A 26,734-nucleotide genomic window follows, 5' to 3' on the forward strand; every position below is an offset into this window, starting at 1 on the left:
GCTACCGCCCTCTTACGCAGCCTCATCCACTCTCCCAACGTCTTGCCATCCCATCGGCAAGATGCCCGCAGACCGCTCTCCAAAAAACCGTCGCCAACGACGATCCCGCCCGTATCAAAGCTCCCCTCAATTGGCACGGAGGTCAACTTCTGCTGGGAGTGCTCGTGGCTACAGCAATAGTTCTGCTCTCATGGTAAGAAATAGCTTTGTTTTGCGGTTGTTCGTAGTCGGGACTCGGCGCTGACTATGACTCTTGTCGTTGTACCGAATGAAAAAGGGATTCAACGATGTAAACGGAGACTTTGACACCATGATGGATGTCGATGTCGTTGTCGATCCTCTACAGCGTCAGGTACGAGTCACCCTGTCGTTGGAGGACTCGGTGATCGCGTCCTGTTCGTCAACTTCGTACTCACTACTCACGACTTCCTAGGGCGCCGAATATCCTAGACCTGGTCATCACGTAGTCCCACAACAAGGCCAACAACAAATTGAAGGTGGAGAAGGCCACGAAGAACATCATCGCGGATGGTGGATGCTACTGCTGCGCTTCTTTTTCGTCGTTGCCGTACGTCTGACTGTGACGGATACCAAGTGCCAAACTGAGGCTAACTAAATTCCTAATAATGCAGACGACGAACTAGACGTTCCAACGAACCACATTTCTTGGATCTTGACTCCCGAACCCATAAAAAGTACATCAACGAGATGCATCAACGCAGGAAGTCCCAGAAAAACACAAAAATACGAATCTCAACTCAACTACTCGAGCATCAACACTTGTATCACCACTATACCATCACCGATGTCTGTCATTTTCGTTTATGGCGCCGTGGAGGCTTACTAAACACGGCGATCGCGAGTCTTTTCAAACATATGACCCTACTAGCCGCTCACAGTGCCCAAGCAGCATCACACCCAAAGTGTCTGGGCCGGAAGTGATGTACGATACCGACGATTCTTGAAAGTAGAGGTTTAAAGCGCTCAAGGGTCCGCCATTGACGTGCACAGGCATTGACATAAGGGGGTAGGCGGTGGACCTAGGGGGAGAAGTCAGAAGCGATAAAGGAAAACTTGAAAAGGGAGAGAAGGAGAGAGAACACGGACTACGCGCCTACGCGCCTTCACGCTCACTTCTTTAGATCACAATACCATCTACCCAAATGTTATCAATCCATCGCAAGCTGCAAACGTCCGTCGGGTGCGAGAAACTAAGATAGATCGACGATCTCAGTGGATACGTCCCAGTACGAAGCCAGTGATCGGAACCCAGCGACACCTCTGGTCTTCGTGGGGTATTCCGGCCGAGATCTCGTCTGATCAGCGACGCTGATCGCCGCTCCTGCATACAGGCTCTAACCAGTTCGGGATCTCGCTGGGATCCCCACTCTTCCGCGATTTTGAGATACTGCTTGGAATCTGTTCCGTGACCCCGTTAAGGGGCTATATCTTCAGCTTGTGGTCAATCGGCCGATTCTGATCAAAATATGGACACGTCAACACCACACCGAGCTTCGGGCTGAAAAGAGACGTCTTATTCTATGTGAGAAACGATACACTAGTGATACTGAGAGTTACACGAGGAGGCGGCCCCGCTGCCAGACAAGTGCTCGTAATGATCATGGTACGCACCGCCTTCGAATAGGATTTGCGCAGCACACAAAACCGTCAGCATCGCTATTCGAGACTTTCACGAAAGCTTACATACAGCAGAGAGACGAAGTGTTCCACGTGGATTCCAGCATGGTGCTATCCTTCGTCCACGATGCCAGGTTAGTATCGCCTCGTGTGTCAACGATAAAATGTCCTCTTACTGTGAGAGGCTCGGCGTGTCTTCTGTATCTTGGAGTTTACGATGTGACGATGCTCATCTGCAGGCGTCCAAGGTCTACCGACGAAGTCCCAGGAAGGAGCTCGCTCGTCATGAGTTGCCCCATAGGACCGCCTACAAGATAGACATCATATTCTCGTAGTTGTCGTGAGGAGACTGGATGAGCGGAGATTTATCTGAGTAAACAAAGAGGTAATTAGCTGCTGATGATTTCCCGCAATCGCACCGAGAGTCAACACACCTCCGTGCCACCAACGAGTGCATCGCTCTGAATATCAACAACACTCGTTAGACGGCTCCCGGATCGCAACGCTTGGGGGGTAATCGCGACGAGAGAAATTTATCTCGCAGTTCGTCAAATTTCAAAAGCTAACCTACGTTCATTATCGGCGAACGCGATCATGAGATGAACAGAGAGAGGGACAAGGCGAGCCGGATGGAACTGGCGCTGAGTGCTGAGTTTGAATCTTCTACCATGCCAGGGGCTACGCACGGACCATCTTGTCTTCACGACACCAACCATGACCAGCTTGCCGAGCACGTTCCAGGAAGTAATCGTCGTCTCCTCTCAGACTGTCGACGATCTATCTGACAATGAGCGCTTGAGCGCGCATCGGTCATAGCTTTCTGTATCGGAGATGTAAAGACGTCGGCCCAAGTTCAAGGTCATCCTAGTTTTCTGTATGCCGCCTCCCCTCTTTCTCTCAAACCATCACCATGCCCTCGATCCTCTCGATTCCAACTCGCGGCACCCCTATGCTGGGCACCCTCCTGCCTCGACCTCGATTTGCAGGTTTACTTCGCGCCACTCGTCCTTTTGGCTCGGGCGCGTCCTCTGATGGTACGCATACATGCACATTGCACATATCCATGGGTTGACAGTGATTGGACTCGTTATTTCGATGCCCACCGTTGACTACAATCAGATCCCCTGAAGCAGACGAAGAAAGCGACGCAGGACGCGCGCAAGCACTCAACTAATCCCGTCGACGCGGCATCTCCTCAACTCAAGGAAAGGGCATACACGGACGCTACGGGGAATAAGGAGGGCGTTGGGATGGTTGACCAGGTTGGGAGCCAGAGCGCTACTGCAAATAAGATGGGAGCAAGGCCGGCGAAGTGATACACCTCGTAAGTCGTGGAACCGTTAACTGGAAGATGCCAGGGTTGACGCTTTTTTAACTACAGATAGCGCACATATGTTGCCTGTACTTGTATCACCTTCATGCACATTTTTTCGACCTGATGAAATGGCGTTCTCCATGGTCTATTGTTGCGTATATTTGCTACTCATCGCTGGCCGCCACTATGTTGCCGCACTGAAGGCCTCGTTCGGCGTGATCAGGTGGCGCTGGAATTCTGTACGCAGCACAGTCCTTAGACGGCTAGACGGCTAGCTATCGTCCCCCTTCCGTGCTGCGATGACTACATCAACCTTGCACGATGCACGGTGATAGTATCTCTTAGGATATCGGGCCGTCTACGCACTGGGAAGTAATAGGTTCACGGAAGCTGTTGGATCCTAGAGCTGGCTAGCAGTGTCTGAGCCCAGACAGAGTCTTGTTACACTACCCTCTCACCCTTCAAATTACGTCGGTTCAAGGTTCAAGTCGATTTTCAGTGGCTCGGCTACATCATGCTGCACCCCACTTTTCTCAAATCATCAGGATGTCCCTAATATGGCTGCTTCGCCACTCCGGCCTTTCGGCCATCCCTCCCGTTCAAGTCTAGGCATCATTTGCCAGCAAAGACGGCTTTGGGGCGTCGTCTGACGAGACATGTACATCCGTGTATCACTAGGCAACCATATCTTAACGCATCTCGCTGTCAGACCCTCTAACAGGAACGAGGAAAGCGGGACAGAAACTTACGGATGCGATGTCTCCTCAGCTCAATGAACGCGTTTGGACGCAGATCGGGCATATATGTGTCCTGAACTTGCGTCAACGTGAGTCCTATTTGATGTTTGACGGTTCGGCACCTATATCCGAATTCTCGAGGAAAGGAAAACAGTGTGGAAGTTGAATTGGCCTTTCTCCTACGAACGTCCGCTCGAGGTGTTTGTCGCGACATGGCTTTGGACAATCCTCTGTTGGCAGACTCAACGGTTGAACCCAATCTGCAGTGAGTCGCTGATATAGCCTCGTAAAGGCGTACAACTTCTAACCTCTCAGTTATAGGCCGGCGTCTGGCGTCGTCCTGTATCAATTTGCCTCCAGGCAGCGTGATCTATTATTCTTTTCTCATTCTCCGTGCCTTCATCTTTTGTGTTTGAATATCGCTGCTTGCTTCTCGTGGTTGAGCTTCAAACGACTTGCAGACATCGTGGACGTGAACATGTTCAGCACCTAAAACTACGTATCCCCCAGCCCGTCATCCATGATCCCATCTAGACAACATGCAAGTAACCATATACTGACAGTGCTTTGACGCTAACCTCATAGCGCTCCTCATCACTGCACCTGTTCTTCTGACGCCTGGCGTGAGATTCAAAGCCATGCCTTCTACACGATGTAGCAATGCTCGACCAGCCCCTCCATCCAACTCTTCCTTGCGTACCACCACTACTAACACCACCGGCATTGTACTTGACTATGAGCTACGCTTCTAACCTCTCGCCATCACCACCCACGCAGCTGGGTGATCAATCTCAAGGTTAGTCTCCAGCACGCCCTAATTACCTGTGGCTTAGTTTCGTGCTTCACCCAGGCTCGCTGGCAAGCATTGGCGGCGACCTCGCGACCGACAATACTGCACACCCTCACAGCGCCGCCACCCCCGTGCAATACCACAATCACAATCAAGGGCGTGGCATGTTCAACCATATCCACGGCAATCAGGAGATCAATGTGAATATCTCCATGGATATAGCCAAGGTTCTCTCAGAGCTCCCCCAGAGCCGTATTCTTCTCGGACGAGAACAAGTCGAAGGTTTCTTGAAAATAGTTGGATGCGCTGCGAAAGCCAAGGAGATTATCCGTCGCAATCGCAATGCTCTACGGCTCGATGTGATGACATTCCTCTCGGACGTCGAAGACCAGGCTCGCAAGTATGCATCACAAACCCCCAATCCATTTAAGGTAATAATTGTAGCTCATGGGGCACCACATTCCGTCGTGCGTTAATTACATCCCATCGATAGTGTTTCACAAAGGGGAATGATACTCAACCCCGAAATTCATCGTCGACGCACGAGGTAATATTTGTCAATCTACGTTCTGTCGTGTGTTGATTGCATTCCATCGACAGCCTCGCACACAGACCCGTAATCCATTTGCAAAGCTCAGGGTAATATTTGTAGTTCATGGGGCACCTTCCGCCGTGTGCTAATTGCATCCCATCGACAGCATCGGGCACAAGAGAAAGGTCGTATCTCCGGTAATACGACTGCTTCCCACTAACTCTGAAAAAAAAACCTTGACCTCCTTTGGTCCCCCGCGCTTCATTTATCGGCATGACTAGCTGCAGTGTAAATATTGAATCCTGTATTGATATCTGAACATCGCCAACCACATGCATATGCGTAACACTACACGGTCACCCCGCGGCGTGTAACCTTGCCCCACGATTGCCTTTGTGCCCGGAGCATGGCCATGACGCAGCTACGACGATCTCGGATGGCTGTAGCCGAGTCTCATGTGCAGTAGGATGGCTTTCAGTGCCCCAAAAACCTCCACGCATACGCATATACAAGTTACATGCGGCACAAATACGGCACGAAGGTGCATCTGTTCGCGCGAGTACTTGAGCAGCGTCCGTCTGCGTCTGCGCCGCGGCGATTTATGCGATTTCGCGTTTCCGACGTGTTCGGCGTGGGCGTTGAGCGGTGAACGGTGAACGGTGGGAGATGGGAGATGCTCTTCGTGCAGAGCAGGCGAGCCGCGACGCGCGACGGCCAGATCGCCAGCTCCTACTCTTCCTCCTCTTCCCATTCTTTCCATTCTGACGCGAGACCGCTCTCACACGAGTCCTTCCGGTGTGCCATTTTCGCGCGTTATTCCTATCGCGGTGCGTAGAGAGATGGGGAGATGGGGTGCACGCAGGGAACGGCTATGCGGCGGGCGGTGTGGTGTGGGGAGTAAGGAGGAGTAATGAGTAAGGCGCCTAAGCCGCTCCAGCGGGCAAATATAGAACGCAGGGACTGATATTGGAATTAGAGGTGGCGTCCATGCTACGCCTACTCGCTAGGGCCCTCGGCCTCGCAAATATCGAATATCGAATATTGAATGCAATGTGGAGGGGAAGCGGCTGCACGCGCACGGACCGTAGAGCGGCGAGCGCAGTACCCGCGTACGCGTACTCGCTGGCTTCGAGATTCCGGTATTTATATGCGTATATGTGTATATACATGTTTGGGCTCTTGCTTTTCTTCGGGATATGAGGCACGAGGCGTGAGTCTGGGTAGATATGGGCGGGGACGAATGCGGGGACGGGGATGAAGGCATGGATGAAGGTGGCAAGACGGGGATGGGGGGGTGAGATGGCGTGGATGAAAGGGGATGGGGCGGCGGGCGGTGGGGCGGTGAGACGGCGAGGAGAGGTCGAGGAGGGCGTATCGGCGGGATACACGATCGAGCACTTACGTGACGATCTGCCGCTTGTCAGGCTTCAAGATGCGAAGCTTGAAGCTTTGGGCTTGAAAGACACCATGGACGCGTGGTCGACGCGCAGGCCGACGCGAGGACGGCAGGAGCCTCGATACCCAATACCCAACACCCAACACCATAATACCCAAGACGTACTCGAGGAATTAGATACCTACTTAAGCGCTGTTTGAGTGATATTTGGGTACTTGAGTACTTGGAATTCCGAGTCACGAGTACTTGAGTACTTGAGTACTTGAGTCTCGAGTTTTGACTACTTGAGTACTTGAGTCTTGATTCTTGACTACTTACCTACTTGAGTACTTGCGTCTTGAGTCTTGAAGCTTGAAGCTCGAGAGCTTGAATGTGGAGCTGGAAACACGGCCAACGCCGCGAGCAGCTACTCAACTCAACTCGGCGAGTGCGAGTGCGAGTGATGGGTAGTGGGTAATGGGTAATGGGAGCTGCCGCGTGGAATATTTCATTTGTCCGCCTGTGTGCCTGCCTGTGCACATACGCGCACCGCAGAACACAAATCGCAAAACCCGAGCTCGAGCTCGAGGTCCAAATCTGCGAACCAAAATTGCGAACAACTCGAAACTCACTAAACCAAAATCCGAAATACAAAAAACCGCAAAACGAAAACTGCGGAAACTTAGGGCTCGGAAACGGAAACGGAAACGGGAACGGAAGGCGACGGCGGGGGGTCGTATGGGAGTGGGGAATCTGGGGAATCTGGGGATAGAGGGGGGACGTTCGGTGGTCTTCGCGAAGACTCGATCCATCCAGCGTGTCGATGCATTCAGCACCAAGTCGAGGCATTCTGCACCAAGTTGATCAATCCAGCAATCAGCATCTCGTCCCCTTCAATCCAATCCCTACCCCGGTACCCTCGTCTTCTATGTATCCTCTGATCGTGTCTATCCACCTTCATCAACGAGCCGTGTATGTATCTGCGAGCTAGCGCGTTGAGGCTTGGCTTGGAGATTTGGACTTGAGCGGCCGCGGCGATACCTTGCTGCGGGCTCGTACATCATGGATCATGCGTCATGGATCATGGATGGGAGATGATATCGGATATCTCAGCGACTTCGAGCGCCTGCGTGAGCCGCGCACTGAGGACTGAGTACTTATATGGGTAGAGTAGTGGGAACAGCTTGCTGATGTGCGATGCGATGCGATGTGATGTGGTGTGATGGGATGGGACGGGACGGGATGAAGACACTGCGCACGGCGAGGAAGGTCCGAGGTGTTCGTCGGGGGTATGGATTGGGTGTGCGATAGCCTCAGATATGTTGGGGCAGTCGAAACCATCAAATACGCGCAAGCGAGCCTCATTTCGAATCCAGCCCTACACGCGAGCTGTGGGATTTCAGGCGAGCGGGTGTGGATGTCGTGGATATCGCGGACGTCCCTACTCCAGCAGGAGCGCGGATGGTCGAGATTCGGCAGAGGGGCCACCACCTCGACAGTGCGGCCAAGTATAGCGTGGTGCTCTTCATCGCTGGCGGTAAAATGTGCAGCCGCAGAAAAGCGAGGACAGAGGAAGGACGTACGGCTCTCCCCAGTCACCCGATCCTCGATCTCGATATCACTCATCCTCCCCAACTCGTCGTCTCCTGCAATCCTAGATCCTAGTACTCTGATTCTGCTCTCCAACGAATCGTGTTGGGGCAGGAGTTTTCGCGACTTTATCGTCGCTGTGATAAGTACCATGGTAGTAGCGAGCGCTGCGCAGCGCTCGCATTCGCATGACTGAGACTGCTGAGATGCCCGGGTCCAGAAAGTGGGTGATCGAACGATGACGATGACGACGTGTTACTCGGAGGCGAGCGGATGAGGTGGCGTAGACACTGACGAAGCCCCTCGCGCTTTTTAGGTTTCAAGTTAAAGTTTGATCATAATGCATAATCGCCTATCCACACAAATCGATCGATGACGGACCCTAGGTATAACAATACGCTGCGAATGTCAAGCACCGTCCTCGTTGGCTCAGTTGGTAGAGCGCCTCACTAGTATGCTTAGTTCGGCGAACTAAATACATATACATAATGAGGAGGTCAGTCGTTCAAATCGGCTACGAGGAAATTCAGTTCAAGTGTGTATTCACAATCTTTTTAGCCCTCTACGCTTCGAGCTTCGAACGTCAAACATAACATTCGTATCACCACCTTATCCATACCGCATCCGCATCGTATGTCCACCCCCTATGGGACTATCCATCAATATCAATCTCCCGCGCAGCGCATCCCCTCAATCAACCAACATCAACACGTACTTCACTCTCACCCGCATTCTCGCTCCCGCACAGCTCCCTCTCATCTCAGCCTCAGACCCGCACTCACAGAACCCTCCCCAGCACAGTAGCTCCAGCATACCCAAACGCACACGAATAATTTCCAAATTAAAAAAACACCCTGTATAAACCCTACACACCCCGTATCCCGTATCCCGTCTCCAATCCCCAAGCGTCCCTCACACGCCCCTCACACGCCCCTCACGCACACGCCCCTCACGCCCCTCACGTCCTCCGCGCAGCCAGCGCACCCCGCGCACCCCGCGCCCCAGCCTCCCGCTCCGTCATCTCATCAGCTCCTCCCGGCTCGAATTCACCGAGTCCACCGAATTCACCGAGAACGCAGACACGCCGGACACGCTCGAGATGAACGACAGGAACGACGCCGCAGACGGCCGGCTTAGGAACCGCGGGCGGCCCCCATCCTCCTCCTCCTCCTCATCATCATCATCATCATCGACATCATCATCATCGCCATCTCCACCGTAATCGTTGTCGTTGTCCCCATCGGCATCGAACCCATAATCCGAACGCGCATCCAAGTCCTCCCACCCACCATTCCCCCTCTCCCCATTCCCCCTCTCCCCACTCCCTCTCGTGCTGGACCTGGCGCCCAGCCGGCTCCCCCCGCCCCGACTCATGCGACTAGCAGAGCTCCCGAGCCTCCGCATACCCCTCCCCCTCTTCGACAGCCCAACACCAAACGCCTCCCCCACGCGCCGCGCAGACACACCGCGCATCAGCGACAGCCTTTTCGCCTTCGCCTTCGCGCTGTTCGATGAGGGGCCAGCAGCAGAGGGGTACCGCCGCGAGTGCTTCTTCGATACCGAAAGCGGCTGCGTCCCCTCCCTCTCCACCATCTCCCTCTCCGCCATCTCCCCCTCCTTCTCCTTCTCCCCCTCCCCCTCCCCCTCCCTCTCTTCCACCGGCGCATCTACACCCATTTGCGCCCATTTTCTCGTTTTCTTAACCCCACACCGCTCCGGCGCCCGCGTGTACCTATCCTCCTCCTCCTCCTCCTCTCCCCGCTGCGCCTCACCCCGCCCCTGACTTACGCTCGGGCTAAACGCCGCGCCAAACGTCGTCTTTATCGCATGCAGCACCGCCGGGAACGACGGGAAGGACGGCAGCGGGCCCGCGGTCGGGGTCTTGCCCGCGTCGCTCCCCGCAGGCCTTGCGGTGGATGCAGGCCTTACAGTGAACGCAGAAGTGGAAGTGGACGGCGTAGGCGAAAACTCATCCTCATCCTCATCCGCATCCCCATCCTCACGCATCCCCATAGCAGTATTCGCCCGCGACGCCGACGCGCTGCGCACCGACATCCCGTCGCCCGCCGCGCGGTTCGTCACCCGCAACATGCTCCCCATACCACCCATACCTCCCACACACCCCACACCACCCATGTCCCCTTCGGAGCTCGGCAGATAATCCAGATCGGAGCTCCCGCTAAACTCGAGCCCGAGCCCAAGCCCAACCCCAGACCCCAGGCTGTCCATCCTCGGCAGCCCGACGCGCCCCCTTCCCGCACCGCGCTCTCCCGCACCGCGCTCTCCCGCACCGCGCTCTCCTGTCCTTTCGCTCCCTCGTGTGCGCGAGCTTGATCGTGCTAATGCTAGTTGTGGTGCTAATGGTAGTGGTAGTGCTGGTGCCGATTCACTCGTGCTGGCGCTAGAAGGATAAGGATAATGATAAGGATTAGTGTGCGCGGGCGCGGGCGCGAACGGGTTCTCGAGCGGCACCGTCGGCGCGTCATACATCTGCGGGGGCGGGTGCACGTAAAATCCTCCAACTTTCCTTACCCCACCAAACTCCCCACCAAACTCCCCACCATCCCCATCACCTTTAAATTCTCCAGTATTCGCAGCATTAGCGGCGCGAGCCTGATGGCGGCGCTTCGACGACACCGTCCTATGCATCCCCATCCCCGTCCCCACCCCCATCCCCGTAGCCATCCCCACGTCCGTCCCCGACCCCACGCCCACGCCCATCGCCCTCCCGAACGACATACCCGTCGCCTGCTCCCATTCCCTCCACACACCCGCAGGCACCGCACCACCTCCACCACCTCCACCAACATTCCCACTTCCAGCACTAACACCACCGCCGCCTACACCACCCACACCAGCAACTCCAACACTCCCAACACCAGAGATTGGAGGTCCCACAATGGGTTGGGGTCGCGCACTGACATAACTAGCATCCGCCACAGAGCTCGTCTCGATCGTCGCGAGCGACTCCCGCCCGCTCGCCACGCGATCCATGAACGGGCGGCTCCACCACGCCGCCCACCCCCCTCCATCCCCTCCATCTCCACCACCACCACCCCCCGCATTCCCTGTGCCCGGGAACCCAAATATCCGCTCCTCGCGCCTCACCCGCGCAGCAGAGCGGAAGCGGAACGCCCACGCGACGAGCGCCGCGAGCAGCGCGGCGGCGGCGATCGACCCGAAGACGACCGAGACGTAGAACGGGACGGTGTGCAGCGCGCCGAAGGCCATGGGCAGAGCGGTGCCCGCGCCCGCGCCCGCGAGCGGCGCGCCGGTGGACGTGGTGTTGGCGACGACGGCTGTAGGGAGGAGCGAGAGCGAGGATTGGAGGGGGAGGGAGGGTGGTGGGTTCGTTGGGAGTGTAGAGGGGGAGGAGGAGGGGAGCGGGGCTGGGGATGAGGTTGAGATGAGGGTGGGGTGGATCGTGTATGCAGGCGGGGTGGACGTGCACGCGGGGGACGAAGTCGCCCGCCTCTGCGTGCCCTGCACAAAAGGGGAGGGAGCGGGCGTCTCGCTAGAGAGGATCACCTTCACGTCTGGCGGGCTGGCCGCATCGTTATCCTTATCATTATTGTCGCTGTCGTGCGCTTGGTGGTTATGCACGGAAGGCGGCGCCGCTGGGCGGAACGGTGCGTTAGGGTCGTCGTGGTCGCCCAAGAACGGCTCGGGCGTCTCGAAGCGCAAAGGCGGCGATGCGGCGTTCTCCTCGTGGGCGATACCAGCTATATGCAGGTCGTTCGCGGCGGGCAGGCTGCTGAAGAGCTCCTGGGGCCCCGAGCGGAAGTCGGCGCTGCTATCAGGCGGCCCCCCCGCAGGAGAAACGTCCTCGTCTCCGCTAGCGCCAGCTGCTAAAAGAGCACCGAAGGGCGGAGATGCGTGGCTTGGTGGTGCTAGTTGATGCCGAAGAAACCCGCCGGGGGTTACGACGAGGCGCGTCGCGCGTTTTCTGCGCTGTATCCCATCGTATGGATGTGCGTATGAATCCGCTAGGGCGTAGCGTGTGTCGGGGAAGGCGTCGTGGTCCGGATCGTTTGGAGATGTGGAGGACGCCATTGTGGATTAGGCGGGTCTCAGATACCAGCTGAGAGGCGTGTGGATAGAGAGTGCTAGTGCGTATACGAACACAAGAGCGGGGGAAAGCACTGCACTGATCGAGACTCGATCGTGGGCTGAATAGGGGCAATCGGGTTTGTTTGCGCCCACCCTCCAAGCGGCTTGAAGCTTGAAGCTTTGAAGGTATGGTGAGCGAGTTAGAGCGACGATGGAAGCCTCTGTATGGTATCAGCGTGGGTACCCATTCGTAAGAGGTTATCGAGCACCTTTCGGTAAGTGACACGTTCTCCAACAACACTATTCACCCAGCTGGCCATCGAGTCAACCATCGGCAGCCTTCCACGAGCCCGCTGCGCTGCGAGGTAGAATATAGCCGTATCGCATGGCGTTCGAGGCATTCTCGCATCTGGTGAGCACGTACGCCCACGACGTCCAAAACGGTGCTGCGAGTGACTTCTTCGCGCCTGAGGCCTGAGGAGGAAAGGTTCGCAGGATAAACCGCTTGGATTTCGCGCATCAAAGTACGTGTCTAAGCAGAGGGCAGAGACGCAGCAAGTCAACGCTCACCAGGGCTGCGACCAAACCAAGCGTGAGCTTGACGCGCCTGACGCCCTACTTGGCCCCGCATACAACATATATCGTCCAAATACCGCGCGTGCATCGGTGCGTACTCTGGCAACCCGACTTATGTGCTTGCTTGTATCATTGGTCTTGCGCTCCGAGTTCCAGCCGTGTGTAGGACGACTTTGCTGATGCTGATGCTGAAGGGTCGGCGAAGACTTCTCAGCTTGCGTGAGATCGGGGAAACCGAGTAGTCGCTGCGGTAGGAGAGTATTACGAGAGGACATCGACGTTATGGTTGAAACAGTTGATGGGCGAGCGTCTGTTCGTTTTTTTTGGTTATCTTATCTTATCTTGGCCAGGCTATGCACCACATCATAGCAGCGTACTCCCCAAGCTCAAGCGTCAAGCAAAGAGCTACCCCTAGCCCAGCAGGCTCAATCTCGTCGCTCCACTCGACGGCGTCGTTCCAGAACAGTTCCAGTTGCAGACTCCATTCTGGTTCTGTATATTTTATGTTTTATATTTTACATTGGTTCTTCGCCAAATGCTCCGCATGTCTTACTGCACCTCTCGTCTTCGTCTCCTAACAACCGGGATTCTCACTGCCTACGGGCTCCGGGCATGCCACCTCATTCTCAATTGGCCATCTCATTCTCAATTGGCTATACCCTCGAGGCGTGCGGCGGTGTAACCGCGGCAGATGATCGTTTCGCAGCCATTTGCGAGCGCTCGCGGCCACGACACGAACGCGCGCGCGATGGGGCGAAGCACCCCGTGTCCTGCAATCACAGTCGTCTGCCCCTGCGCCGCAGAGCGGACAGGCCTCACCTGGCGGACCGGGAGCGAGGAGAGTTCCATGACAAGGTGCGTACCACACATACACACTGACGATCTTGTCTTGAATTAGCGGGATGATTAATTGTCAATCTGCCCCCAACATCCGGCGTAGACGAGGAACACTCCGCATCAACATGCTCTGCGTTTGCGCAAACGAGACGACCGGCCCGCTGCATCGCTGCATCGTCCGTAAGTCCAATCCGGCGCACGGGATGGACCAAACCCAGATTCCGTCAGTCCGGGTATACGGTGGTGATCTAATTCAATTACTCAATTACTCAAGAGTCAAAAGTCAACGTGCTCACCAACACCGAATTCTCCACCATCCGCCGCGCCAGTTTCTATCAGTCTCAGCCTCACGGGTTCGCGGGTTCGCGGAGGCGGCAGAGTATAGTAGTCGCCACGACCCTTCGATCCCAGGTCCGTAACCTGTACTGCATGTATCGCTGAACCTGAGCCTGAACCTGAACCTGACTCGCCAGTTACTGGCATCTGGACTCCAGCACGCAGCAGCACCACCGCCATCGAATGAGCGCAGTCGTATACGGCCGTCGGTGCATACTCCCATATCGTAGTGTACTCGTCCCCGAGCGGGGATACACCGGAAACACAGACACGACGACGGTTGCTACTGAGGTGCAAACATCGACTTCTGAGGCAGCCAAGGTGAACGGCTTCAACAACCTCTGCAGTCATTCTAGGCGTCTTGTCACGCAAGACACGTCATATCTTCGACATGCAACAGCAACTAGTCCTCGTTGTTGGGACAGCTCTCTCCAAGGAGTAGGAGAGATCCTTATGGAGATGCCACTCTTCATGACAGGAGTTTTTAGAGCGGTTTGAGGATCATAAGGGGGAGATAGCCGGCGGCGGTGACAGTCGCAGTGTGAGAGCTATGGGGAATGAACGAAGGGCAGACATGATAAACTATCAAAGCCTTTCGGGGTTGTCTGTTTCTGTTTAGGACACGGTCATTAATTATGCCTTATTGTTCGCATGGTGGAGGAAACTATCATTGATCGAAGCCCTTCAATCTCTCAGTCAAACTGATTTTTTTGAACAGCTTTCCCATGAAGCGACAAACGTGCCGCGGCTCGAACCGCGGCACGGCACAGCCCTCCACTTTGCACCGCCATACCCTGGTCACAAGAGAACCAAGCAAATTGTGCCGCGGCTCATGCCGCGGCAAGTCCGGTAAGAGCATTCTAGGAGAATAATTTTTTCATCAGTAATCCCTTGACGTTCCACATGAGCGATAGCACCATGGGGATCGTACTTTCCCCCCCTCATGTGTCCTTTTTGCACAGGGAATCCCAGCGAGTTCTATCGAGATCAAGGTTTCTGGTGCCCCAGCGCACACACAGAACTTCAGAAGGAAGGGGCTTGTGTGGCAGTTTAAATACCTTGTCTAAGCGACGATTACCCTCAAGCTTCGTGATAGTGATAGCACTGACTCCCTCCATTGCTCATGGCCACGACCGCTACAGCTACAGATACCTTAGAAGCCGTCGATGCATTGTACATTGCCCTTTCACCCATCAGTAACTCACGGTCGCGTTACCCCCAAGTCCCTCGCCGCACTAGTGAATACGAAGAGCTCAGACGATTGCCGGCTTCCTCGGCTGCACCATTGGCCACAGAGTCGTCGTTTGAGCCGGACACAGCTCGCATAACGAACGAAATCCATGTCTACTATATCCACATGGGAGATCAATACAGTGGGGTATTCTGTGGTGGGGTGGTGGGCGGTCGAGCAAATCACAATATACATATAGGCCGTAAGTTACCTTCCAGTATACTGCAGTTCTTGAGCTCAAGGAAATCACTCCGCAGATTCAGCGCTGCCAGAGGACCCGTTGCCAGCCGGAACATTGCCTGTGATTACGATCACGGCGATCATCGTTGGAGTAGTGTCTGTAGTTGGATGGCATGTCTTTAAAAAGTAGCGAAACTGTATTCTGAACATCTACATAGCATGGCAATTCAGTGTCTAGAAATCATGTCATCTAATCACCATGTCTACGATGCAATGCATGAGATGTTCAAATCCGCTAACCATTACTCGACCCGCTGGATGAAAATTCAGATATATTTGCAAGCCAGAGGTCTGTCTGGTATCTGCGCGGAGAATGCACCTGGAACCACGTCGTGCAACACCGCCTATGATATATCATGAAAGCAGACATGTCAGAGTGTCGAATTGACGAGGATTCGATGTGCTACTCACGGAAACTCGTGGCGCGTTTAAATCCAAAGCCCGCCTTCCTCGCTCCCATTCCATCCTCCAATTCCCGAGTACGAGTACGAGTTCCTAAGCCTCCGGATTCCAAAGTCGACGACATCAATCCAATTCCGTCCAAGCGTTGGAAGGAGATAGATCGAAAGATCGAAGTCGTCGCCGACTTCAAATGGGTCTCCGTGGGTGCCACCTTCCGCATATGCCTCTGCCCCTTTCCAAGCCCCCACGAATTTCTTTGCCTAGATCACCGTTTGTCCCCGTAACTGCGGTTTGAAAGCAGCTTCTACAAACGTTGAGCGAGATGCTTTTGAGCAAACACTGTTGATACAAGTACGGACAATATATGTGCGCTATCTGTCGTTCAAAGAGCATCAACCCTGGCATCTTCCAGTTAACGGTTCCACGGCTTACGAGGTGTACCACTTCGCCAGCCTTGCTCCCATCTTATTTGCAGTAGCGCTCTGGCTCCCAACCTAATTGACCACCCCAACGCCCTCCGTATTCCCCGTAGCGTCTGTGTATGCCCTTTCCTTGAGTTGAGGAGACGCTGCGTTGACGGGATTAGTTGAGCTGCGTCGCTTTCTTCGTCTGCTTCATGGGATCTGATCGTAGTCAACGGTGGGCATCGAAATAACGAGTCCAATCACTGTCAACCCATGGATGCGTGCAATGTGCATGTATGCGTACCATCAGAGGACGCGCCCGAGCCCAAAGGACGAGTGGCGCGAAGCGAGCCCCCAAATCGAGGACGAGGCCGGAGGGTGCTCAGCACGGTGGTGCCGCGAGTTGCAATCGAGAGGATTGAGGGCATGATGATGGTTTGAGAGAAAGAGTGGAGGCGGCATACAGAAAACTAGGTTGACCTTCAGCTTGGGTCGTCGTCTTCGCATCTCCGATATAGAAAGCGAGAACCGATGATCGATGAGGGCTCAAGCGCTCGTTGTCAGATAGACCGTCGACAGTCTCAGAGGAGACGACGATTACTTCCTGGTACGTGCTCGGCAAGCTGGTCCTGGTTGGTGGCGTGAAGGCAAGATCGTCCGTGCGTAAGCCCTGGCAGGCTCGACAATTCAAACTCAGGGCTCAGTGCAAGTTTGCATCGCCTTGTCCCTCTCTGTTCATCTCACTGCGGATCACCATTACTTTGTCGCAAGAAAAACCAACTGACATAAATGTACCCTATTACTCCTATATTTGTCCCCTGATATTCCTTTTCTTCGCCTTCATGTAAAGTTGCAGTGAAATTATTTATCCAACAAATGGAACATCTTCTGGAATGTAAAAAATATGTCTGTGGTCAAAGTAGACATACAAATCATCATTTTGTCAATCTCTTTAGATTTAAGCAAAGAGATGCTTTGTCAATTGGTTCTTCCAAAGTCAAACTTTTCTATTGTTTGAACAAAGGGATTGCTTTGTCCAGAGATAAAACATGGCCTATAGGAAAGGTTTACCAGCAGATAAAGCAATGGCCAAATGTTATCTTTGTTGTTCACTTTATCTTTGCTTTCATTTTTCATTTGTCACAGGAAAAATATGCTGTTAAATAATTTAGCTATCCAACACTTTGTTAACAGTCGAATAATAAATATATTCATGGATGAATCAATTGGAAAATTGTACATTTGAATTAATTACTTTATCTACGGAAATACTGATGGCTTCCCGCAGTGTCTCCTCACATCACTGCTGGTATGGACACTTTGGGTACGATGGTGCATGTAGACTGAGCGCAAGTGAGGCCATATGTGAAACAAAGACTCACGATCGCGGAGGGTCAGTCGTAGGACTCCCATAAGGCAAGATCCAAGACATCTGTGATGGTGTGATGGTGTGATGGTGATACAGGTGGTGACGCGTGAGTCGTTTAGTTGGGGTTCGTACATCACTCAAGGCCGAGTCACTTTGGGTGTGATGCTGCGAGTGCACTGTGAACGGCCAGTAGGGTGATATGCTTGAAAAGACTCACAATCGCCGTGTTTCTTGAGACTCCGGGACGCCATAAAGGAGGAGGCAAGACATTGGTGATGATATGGTGGTGATACAAGTGCTGATGCTCAAGTAGTTCAGTTGCGACTCGTGCTTTTGTGTTTTTCTGGGACTTTCTGCGTTGATGCGTCTCGTTGATGTACATTTTCTGGGTTCGGGAGATTCAAGATCCAAGAAATGTGGTTCGTCTGCAGGTCTAGTTCGTCGTCTGCGTTATTAAGAATTCGGTTAGACTCGGCTGGTCACTTGATATCCGTCCGTGAGATGCACGGAAACGACGAAAAAGACGAGCAGCAATAGCATCCACCATCCACGATGATGTTCCGTGTGGTCTTGTTCACCTTCAACATGTTGTTGTGGGACTGCGTGATGACCAGGTCTGGGATATTCGGCGTCCTAGGAAGTAGTGAGTATGAAAACTACGATGAGGGTGCGATCACCGAGTCTTCCAACGGCAGGGAGACTCGTACCTGGTGCTGTAGAGGATCGATATCGACATCGACATCCATTATGGTGTCAGAGTCCCTGTTTACATCGTTGAATCCCTTTTTCATTCGGTACGACAAGAGTCAGTCAACGCCGAGTCCCGCCTACCAACGACAGCGAAAGAACACCATTTCTTACCATGCGTCCTGGCAGACTGCTGTACCCACGCGCACTCCAGGCGGAAGTCGATCTCTGTGCCAATTGAGGGGAGCGTTGATACGGGCGGGAGCGGAGTCGGCGACGGCTTTTGGGGCGCGGTCTGCAGGCATCTTGCTAATCGGATGGTGAGCAACGTTGGGAGAGTGGATGAGGCTGCGTAAGAGGGAGGTAGCGAGCAGTTTGCTGGGAGTTTGGATCAAATACGGTGCCAGTAGGGTGCCATAACGTTGTTTTATGTTCAGGAGGACCCCAGGATGTGGTACACGGCCAAGTCCTGCAGCACTTATTTATTGATTTGCCACGTATCTTCTAGTGCTCTTAGCGCGCCGCGGTCGAAAGTTGGGACAAAGTGACTGCCAAAGGGACGCAAACTTGTGGACTGTTTCTATACTATTTCCCCCCCTCAAAATGATGACATTGGACAGGAGCACCTGGACAAAAGGTCGCTCCTGTTATATATGACCATTTCCGAGCTCTCTTATGACTTTTTAATGTTTTCGCCACAGCCCACGATACTGAGGGACAACTTCAGGGGGTTCGTTTAGGAGCTGGGGAGGCGCCTCAAATTCCTGGACCCACAACCTGTCACACGCCACATCTTTATCTCTTTCTCCAAAATGCAACAACTGGTTCCTGATATTCCTGGACTCCGTCCGCACTGGTCAGGGACGGCAACATGCTACATAGCTTCGTCGTACCCAGGCTCCTTCCGCACCTGCCTGCATGGGCTCCAGCTGGGCGGAAAGTCGCATTCTCGATCGTCACCAAGCCGTTTCTCGCCCTCCACCTCCGGGATACTGATCCAAACTTTGTACGGGTGCCGAATCTCTTCGTGATTACCCGCGAGAGACCCCATCTACCGCGGAGCGAATATTTCGTGCTCAATTCGGTTTTGGAGGCGAGTGCGCGTGCGCGCCCCTTGAACGTCGTACCCCCGCTCCCGTTCAGAGGGCCTTTGTATCTCTCTGTCACGCCTAGAATTTGCGCTACATTTGACGGAGCTGGGGATGAATCTATTCAACTGCTCAAGAACGTGGACTATCAGCTAGACGGGACCAGCTTTGAGGCGTTCATCCAGGCGTGGCAAGATGCTGGTCCCTCCGTAGCAATAGCCGGGACGACGGGGGGAGACGACGATCCCGGAAGTCGATGGGATACCTGGAGCGGCCAGTCCCCCAGAGAGACGCCAGGTATCTTGTTTGGAGACCGTGAAGTTCAGTTCAGATTCGAAGCCCTCCCTATGAAGCAGCTCCCCGGGGAATTCGAAACTACCGTATTCGACGAGCTACCATTGATACGTCAGTACGTCGAGTGATATCGACTAAAGGCTCAGCGTCTCTGATTGATAATATACAGACTGACGTTGGACTATACTTGGAAGGGCTGTAACACTGCTATACTATACATAAAGTCTGTACGGGAGGTATTAATAGCTTGCTGACGCATTGACGAACTTACTCACTCTTTAATGTTAGGGAATGCCTCGATTCCTCTCATCTGGCCAAATATTCCGTCAACCCCGCCTTATACCTCTCGAAGACGCATCGCCGGATCCATTCGTTGAGTCCAGAAGGCCATGTACATCTCATTTGCAGTCCCTCCCAGTAGTACACGATGGCGATCCAAAGGTAGAGCCCGAGAGCGAAGACGGCGAATGGGACAATGAGCCAGATCTGGAGTTGGACATGGCCAAAGCGACGCCCGCAATCGTACCCAAGGATATCAAAATTGTCCTAATCGACCCTCATGTACTCCTGGTACGCGACCTCTGAAGTAGTTTCTCTTGCCGCGTACGCGAGACTTAAGGGACGATATCTGCAGGATCGGGACGGGCCGTTACAAACAGCTCTTTCTCGCATTTTCCCCCCATCCCAACATTCGCTGTCGGCGAAGGAGTTGCTGGATCTATACGTGGAGTACGAAAGCCTTGGGACCATCGATCAACAGCCAATATCCGTGATCAACATAGTTCGCATTGTTGCTCACTATTTGGGCGCCTCGGTGGACGAGTTGACGGTTGACGATGCAATGGAATCGTATGGGAAAGCGACCCAACGTCTGGAAGGTCAAACACTGATCACCAAGCTACGAGAGCGAGGCTACACGCCCATGGCCATCCCATTTACAGCCAAGGAAACAGTCTTACGATACGACGGTCTTTCGATCGAGTTATATTCCCACCCGATCTTAGACGAAGCTCCATCGCAGAAGTCCTTCGCAGAATTATGGCCACAAGCTTTCTCGTTCTGCAAGACATCCGATTCCGGCATTCGCCCCAACCAGATTCTCGTTGTATCGTCCGACCTATACCGAGTTTGTGAAACCGCAAGTCAAGCTGGCTTTCCGACCGCTTTCATCAAAGCCGAAGGCACACGCAGCGCCAAGCTAAAAATCCCAACGATAGCGCCTACGTATACCTTGTCATCTTTACTGGACCTGTTAACCGTTCTAGACGAACCTTTGATACCCGCGACTTCACCTAAGGTGTCCAGGCAGAATCCGCCTTTTCGCGTGAAGGACAATTACCAGTGTACGTTTTTGTTGGGATGCGGGTCATTTGGTAGGCCACCTCTTTCCGAGTTCGAAGATATCTATATTGATGCAGCTAATCTACAGCATACGTCTGGAATGGTATTCAGGTGCACACGGGAGCCGGCGTCGCCTTGAAATTTGAGGTCATGGATCCCTCAGTTCCATCAACGTTGCCCTGTGAAGCAGTGATATACGCCCAACTTGAGGGCGTTGAGGGCATTCCGCGTATTCATTGGTCGGGGCAGGGCAAGAACGCGAATGTAATCGTAATGGACAAGCTCGGGCTCAATCTCGAGCACCTGCGGCGCTTCTGTCGAGGTCAATTGGGGTTGAAGACCATCCTGATGCTCGGTGAACAGATGGTGAGTTGCCACCCCGCACGTCAAAGTTTCGCCGACGCTATAACGACGTGTTTATAGCTCTCGACGATTGAACACGTTCATGCCAGGGGTATCATTGTGCACGATATCAAACCAGAGAACTTCGCAATGGGCTATCTGGAAGACTATCAGCGACTGTGCCTCTTCGATATGGGCTTGTCCAAACTTTATCTCGATCCAGCTACGGGAAAGCACATACCGTTTCGCGAAGGACGTGGAGGGATTGGTACCCCGCGATATGCTAGCCATAACGTTCATTTCGGCCTAGGTACCTGCACGTTTGTCATCGTTTCATTTATCCTGTTCATTTACATTATTCCTAGAACCAAGTAGGCGAGATGATGTTGAGGCCATTGGCATCCTCCTTCTCTACCTTCTTCACGGCCGTCTCCCTTGGCAAGGCATCTGCGCTCCCGATATTCCAGCAAAGCTACGCCGTATTGGAGAGATGAAACGGGGTGACCGCTTCACAGATCTACTCGCGCGTTCGCCAGCGTTTTTCACGCCATTCTTTGCACATTGCCGCGCACTGAAGTTCGAGGAGAAGCCTGACTATGCAAGTTTGAGGAAGCTACTGAGAGAGGAGATGAAGGACAATGGGTGGGAGTATGACTGGAAATACGATTGGTGGCAACCGGGAGAGAGGGGCACCTTGCTGCCCGATGAGTACCAAGTTCACTCACGCTTTGTAGAGCCGATACGGCATACACTTGATACGTGGTAATTCGTACGAGCATTGGGCCTTCACGCGTGGGGCGATTCAATCGTAATATCTGTCCGTAATACATAGTATAGGGATCCTAAGTGCGTCTGAAAAGCACGGTTCATCATTGGATAAACGCTTCTAGCTTTAGTCGCGGCTCACTGGGTACAAGAATTGAACTTTCAGCTCGCCCTCTCCATCAACCAATAGATCAGTGGTGATGGAGATCTCCAGATCAAGTGAAGTTTGAATTTGTGAACGCGTGAATACCAAGGAGGTGGCATGTTGCGTGAATGACCAACGATTCAGCCTATAGTAAAAGGCATCTGAGCGTCACAGTAAGAATGTATAACGCAGAGAAGTTCACGCTACCAACATGGATGCGATATACAGTGAAAGAAGTTGGACTAATGATTATCATTAAATACAGGCGAGACGTACATTTTCCGATGATCTAATAGACTCCCGATGCCTTGATTGGCACCTCCTCAGACAGTGCATGTCGGACAACTCCAAGAACAAGCTTAGAGAGCGATGACTAAGGGTGCCCGATCGTAGCAGGTTATCGATTATCGCGCACCTTTGGGGAAACGACGCGTTCGCCAACGACTTTCCGTCGATTCCCTCCAGACGACCGTCGCCCTGCTTCGATTGCTCTTCGTTGTGAAGTAGACTAGGGAAGTGGGTCTAAGAACCTTCGCGTGTATTGATGTTGCCAGTGTTGTTAGTGAGAGGACGAGGACGGCGGAGGAAAAGGACTGAAAAAAACATCGACGACCTCTTCAAATCCAATTTCCAATTTTCACCAACCTGCACTCAAGCGCGCGACTCCAGGAATTTTAAATTCCAATGGACCGTAGCTATGGAACGCAGCCGTTATTTCCGTTTTGGCTCTGGCGACGCGCCCTGCCCGCCCACTTTTATGTTGACTCACTACCTCTGTTTCTGGCGCTCCCACTCCACCGACATACGAACCACCACATACTACTCCCGACTCGCGCATGACCCACATGGCGTGATCTGCCGCACACCTACCCATCTATCAGTAGAGAAGCTGATTCCATCAACAACTTCCCCCATTGCTCAGCGTGTACGACCAAAATACCAATACGAACGCGATCAAACGCATCACGAGTCTGTGCGCGCTATTGATGCACTGCTTTGACTCACTGATGGACTGACCAGTGATGGTGAGTGATGCTTATCACTCTATCTTTGTTCGAACGCTGTAACGCTTCCACTAATTGTAATTGTAGCGTGCTTACTTATGTACTTATACACGCCGATCAGGTCACGCGTCTCCCTCTAAGGACTTGGTTCCTATCTTTTGAGTCTTGCTCTTGCTCTTGGTTGACGACGTCCTCCTCTGATCCTCCTACTACTCCCCCGCCGCGCGAACGAGTTCACAGGTTAAACGACCAGTAAACGAAGGCATAAGTAGACGCGAGGTTGATAAAGGCTTAAGGGCAAGGAAGATGCCAGACGCCCCGCCCATCGTAGTTGCCCCACTCTTATACGGCCTGATTGCCTCATGCCCGTACGTCCCTTCTCTTGTTCCTTTTCATTCTCGATATACGAAACAACATGAATAATGATGAAAAGGTTATACGGCCTCTCTATTGCCCAAGCCGTCTTCTACTACAGGACGTATGCTGGAGATCCTCGGTTGATCAAGGGTTTCGTAAGTCATCTTATTCCTCCTCGTCTTTATTTGATCCTTACTTCAACCTAAACGCTAACTATCCCGACACACGGCGTGGTAGATCGCCCTCCTTATGGTCCTGGAAACCGCGCACACACTCCTCATCGCACACGCTTCGAACGTGTGGTACCTTCGCGCGGCGCTTGCGTTCGTCCTCCCGAAGAGTTTGTTGGTGTGTATTACCTTTACTATTGAATGTGTTTGTGAAGCTGAATAGGTATCATGGATCTAATAGGCTAGTGGATACGTCGCCGTGAGTTATTCCTCTCCCTCCATAGACCCTTCATCTTCTCGAATGCTTTCTCCTTCACCTTTGCTTCTCGTTCTCGAGTCATTTTCCCATCGTTGTGTATCCGGTTTCCCGTCATCTTCACCCACGCATACCCTGCCTTCGTTCGTCTTCCTCCCTCGTTCACAGCATATTACTCTTCACCGTTGTCTTCGTCTTGTTGTCTACCCATACTAACTCCAAATGCAGTACGTAGTAATAAGCCTAGTCCAGATGTGCGTCCCCTCCATGTCTCCCCACATTTCCCTCCACTCCTCCCACTCTTTCTCACCTCTTGATTATGAAGGGCGTATATGGTGCGCGTGTATCGGAGTACGTTGTGTCCCTGCTTCTCCTTTCGATTCGACTTGCGAAGGTAGATGTGAACGCTAATGAGATAATAGTAAGCGCAGGGAATAAATGGATCCCCGTCATACTCGTGAGTCCTTCCCTTCGTTTCCAATTCTCATGCCTCCTTCCTCCGTCTTCCCCATTTCCTCCCTCCCCTCCATATCACTTCATTTCGAATGTGACCCTTTCTTAATATCTGCGTATACAGTCATCAATGTCGCTCCTCCAACTGAGTGCGTCAGTCCCTTAATGCTAAGGAGAATGGTTACCAAATAGGGTCTTTGGTGATAGTATGTGGGTGCGGGATGAATACGACGCTGTGAGTCTCTTCCTTTCTCACTACGCGCGTACACGCGCCGTTTCAGTGGTACTCACAGGTTCTTGCTTCACCTCGATCTGATCATACGACAACGCAATCTCCTGCGTGGATGTGAACTTGGATGAACACGGACGCGGACGAACAGCGCTCTCAACGTCGGCCTCATCTCCATTCACCACACCTCCGCGGAGATATTCGGTGGCCTCCAGCTTGCGGCAAGCGTCGTCTGCGATGTGCTCATCACCGGCTCACTCGTGTGGTACCTCAGGCGGGGCAGGGGCGCGTTTAAGCAGTTGAGTGTTGCAATTTCGTTGACTTCGTATTTCGTAGACCAAGGACTGTCTCCGTTCCCGTTCCCATTACCGCCAAGTTCATTCGATGATTTCACCTACGTAGACCAAGGGATATAAAAGCTAACATCGTACATCATGTGGTATAGGACACAGAACCTAGTCGATAGGCTTGTAATATATTCGATCAATATCGGGTTGGTCACCAGGTGCGTAAATCTTTCTCCCCTCCCCTCCCCTCCCCTCTGCTTTACATTAGGCCGTCTCGGATTACTGATTCTTTCCTGTTCGGTGCAAACATATAGCATGCTCTCCTTAGTCGCAATGATCACTGTGCGTCCTCATATTCCACTTGAATTCACTAGTAACTGAATCATCTAATGACGGCCTTTCTTGCTTTTATCGACAGTGGTTCGCGATGCCCGACAACTTCATATTCACAACCTTCCACATTCTGATCGGGAAGGTGTACGTCAATTCGTGGTTGGTTACGTGCGTCTCATTTCGTCCCTTTCTCTCTCATTTCCGTTCTCAGTTCGTTGATATCTTACTTTGTTTGTAGACTGAACACACGCAAAACGATCCGCTCGACCGCCAAATCCAGCAGATACAAATTCGAGGTCAACAGCTGTGGGGTGATATCTAATGGGACAGGTGCGTTCTTTTTCAATTTCACTTGGGATCCCCGAGCTTGTCAGTTTTGTATCCTTTGCCGACTCCCCCTCGGGTTTCGTACTTTCATTTATATATCGCGATTCAATACTGATATTGATTTCTGATGTTGCGTACATAGGAACAGTAACAACGTCGGACGTGATGCAGCTCAGCACATTTCGAGCGTGACACTCCCTGTTCAACCTTCACCCCTTACTTCGCCACGTCCCACTTTCTATGGACCTGGTCCTCTCTGCTTTGCCCTTCACCTTCACTATGTTGCCATTGTTATCTAGCCGTTTCGCCTCTCAGAATCTTTTTCATGTATTCTGATAAGCTTGTATTCATCTCAATCTGTTGTTTTATTAATTTGTTGTATTTCGCATGTGTTGTTTCACCACTTATTCAGGACTGCGCTTCGTCACATCTATCCGGTCTTCCTCTCTGCAGGCAGGTCCCCTATCATTCCCATCACTCCCCTGAACCGCGGCGGGGGTGCCACTTTCCTCGTCCCTCTTCCCCTACTCTTTCCTTGTGCAACTCCATTTCGAGCTCGTCTTCATATTCAACGCTACGCTTCCTGCCGAGGGCTCTTCCGCGCTGACTAGACTAAGATTAGCGGAAGTTGCTCACCCTAGCATCGCCTTCCCTGCTATGCCCTTCATTTCATTTCGTCGCAGTTCAATCTTAGCAAGCCTCGGAATGCCCCTGAAGGCCATGCTATCCACACAACGAGGTTCGTGTCGGGGATTGCTCTCCTCTGACGGACGCCTGCTGAGATGCGACTCAAATAGTGAACACTTCAGGTTCAGTTGCTCCAATACCATCAATGGACACGTGTACCGCTCACAGCGACAGTCTCACACGAGCCCTACGAAGATCGCGCAACGACTCTGCCTAAGACCTACTGATGGATCTCGGATTGAAGGACGTGCACGTTCTGGTTACTGGTAGGACAACTCACTACTCCCGTATTGTCAACTAACCGGCGGGCTGTGGCTAGGTGCTAGTGGCGGAATAGGTCGCTGACCTCTGGAACTACTTACCTTGACTCAAGAAGGTTCACCGGCTGACCCAGGCCTTGAAATCGTTCGCGTATATGCCGGTATCATATAATTCATGGATATTTGTAAGCCTGAGCTCATGCTATCCTTCTACAGAGCAGGGAGCCAAGATCACAGCACACTATAACACCAATATCTCGCCGCTTCGCAACCTAATTGAAAGCTTC

General features: G+C 52.9%; 6 protein-coding genes and 1 non-coding gene across 7 annotated transcripts; 6 read left to right on the forward strand and 1 right to left on the reverse strand.

Moving 5' to 3' along the window:
* Positions 1–61: 61 nt before the first annotated feature.
* PC9H_001766 (uncharacterized protein) lies at positions 62–644 on the forward strand (the record flags this gene model as incomplete). Its single annotated transcript, XM_036771415.1, has 4 exons — positions 62–193; positions 278–382; positions 434–568; positions 633–644. The coding sequence occupies 4 exons, from the start codon at positions 62–64 to the stop codon at positions 642–644; spliced, it is 384 nt and encodes a 127-aa protein (XP_036626036.1).
* A 1,904-nt stretch (positions 645–2,548) lies between these two features.
* PC9H_001767 (uncharacterized protein) lies at positions 2,549–2,954 on the forward strand (the record flags this gene model as incomplete). The annotated part of the gene is made up of 2 exons (XM_036771416.1): positions 2,549–2,672; positions 2,758–2,954. 2 exons carry the CDS (start codon positions 2,549–2,551, stop codon positions 2,952–2,954), a joined length of 321 nt encoding a protein of 106 aa, XP_036626037.1.
* A 1,471-nt stretch (positions 2,955–4,425) lies between these two features.
* PC9H_001768 (uncharacterized protein) lies at positions 4,426–5,232 on the forward strand (the record flags this gene model as incomplete). The annotated part of the gene is made up of 5 exons (XM_036771417.1): positions 4,426–4,486; positions 4,541–4,911; positions 4,974–5,027; positions 5,081–5,119; positions 5,179–5,232. 5 exons carry the CDS (start codon positions 4,426–4,428, stop codon positions 5,230–5,232), a joined length of 579 nt encoding a protein of 192 aa, XP_036626038.1.
* A 3,163-nt stretch (positions 5,233–8,395) lies between these two features.
* On the forward strand, positions 8,396–8,501 carry PC9H_001769. Its single transcript has one exon. It is a non-coding gene; the product is annotated as a tRNA-Thr (tRNA).
* A 493-nt stretch (positions 8,502–8,994) lies between these two features.
* Positions 8,995–12,030, reverse strand: PC9H_001770 (uncharacterized protein; the record flags this gene model as incomplete). Its single annotated transcript, XM_036771418.1, has 1 exon — positions 8,995–12,030. The coding sequence occupies one exon, from the start codon at positions 12,028–12,030 to the stop codon at positions 8,995–8,997; it is 3,036 nt and encodes a 1,011-aa protein (XP_036626039.1).
* A 6,950-nt stretch (positions 12,031–18,980) lies between these two features.
* PC9H_001771 (uncharacterized protein) lies at positions 18,981–21,940 on the forward strand (the record flags this gene model as incomplete). Its single annotated transcript, XM_036771419.1, has 7 exons — positions 18,981–19,606; positions 19,661–19,727; positions 19,780–20,061; positions 20,126–20,834; positions 20,921–21,198; positions 21,256–21,484; positions 21,540–21,940. The coding sequence occupies 7 exons, from the start codon at positions 18,981–18,983 to the stop codon at positions 21,938–21,940; spliced, it is 2,592 nt and encodes an 863-aa protein (XP_036626040.1).
* A 1,570-nt stretch (positions 21,941–23,510) lies between these two features.
* PC9H_001772 (uncharacterized protein) lies at positions 23,511–25,986 on the forward strand (the record flags this gene model as incomplete). The annotated part of the gene is made up of 8 exons (XM_036771420.1): positions 23,511–23,600; positions 23,683–23,795; positions 24,705–24,851; positions 24,999–25,058; positions 25,155–25,182; positions 25,259–25,341; positions 25,412–25,503; positions 25,913–25,986. 8 exons carry the CDS (start codon positions 23,511–23,513, stop codon positions 25,984–25,986), a joined length of 687 nt encoding a protein of 228 aa, XP_036626041.1.
* Positions 25,987–26,734: the final 748 nt, after the last annotated feature.

This window comes from Pleurotus ostreatus, assembly GCF_014466165.1.
Source record: "Pleurotus ostreatus strain PC9 chromosome Unknown scaffold_10, whole genome shotgun sequence".
NCBI lineage: Eukaryota > Fungi > Basidiomycota > Agaricomycetes > Agaricales > Pleurotaceae > Pleurotus > Pleurotus ostreatus.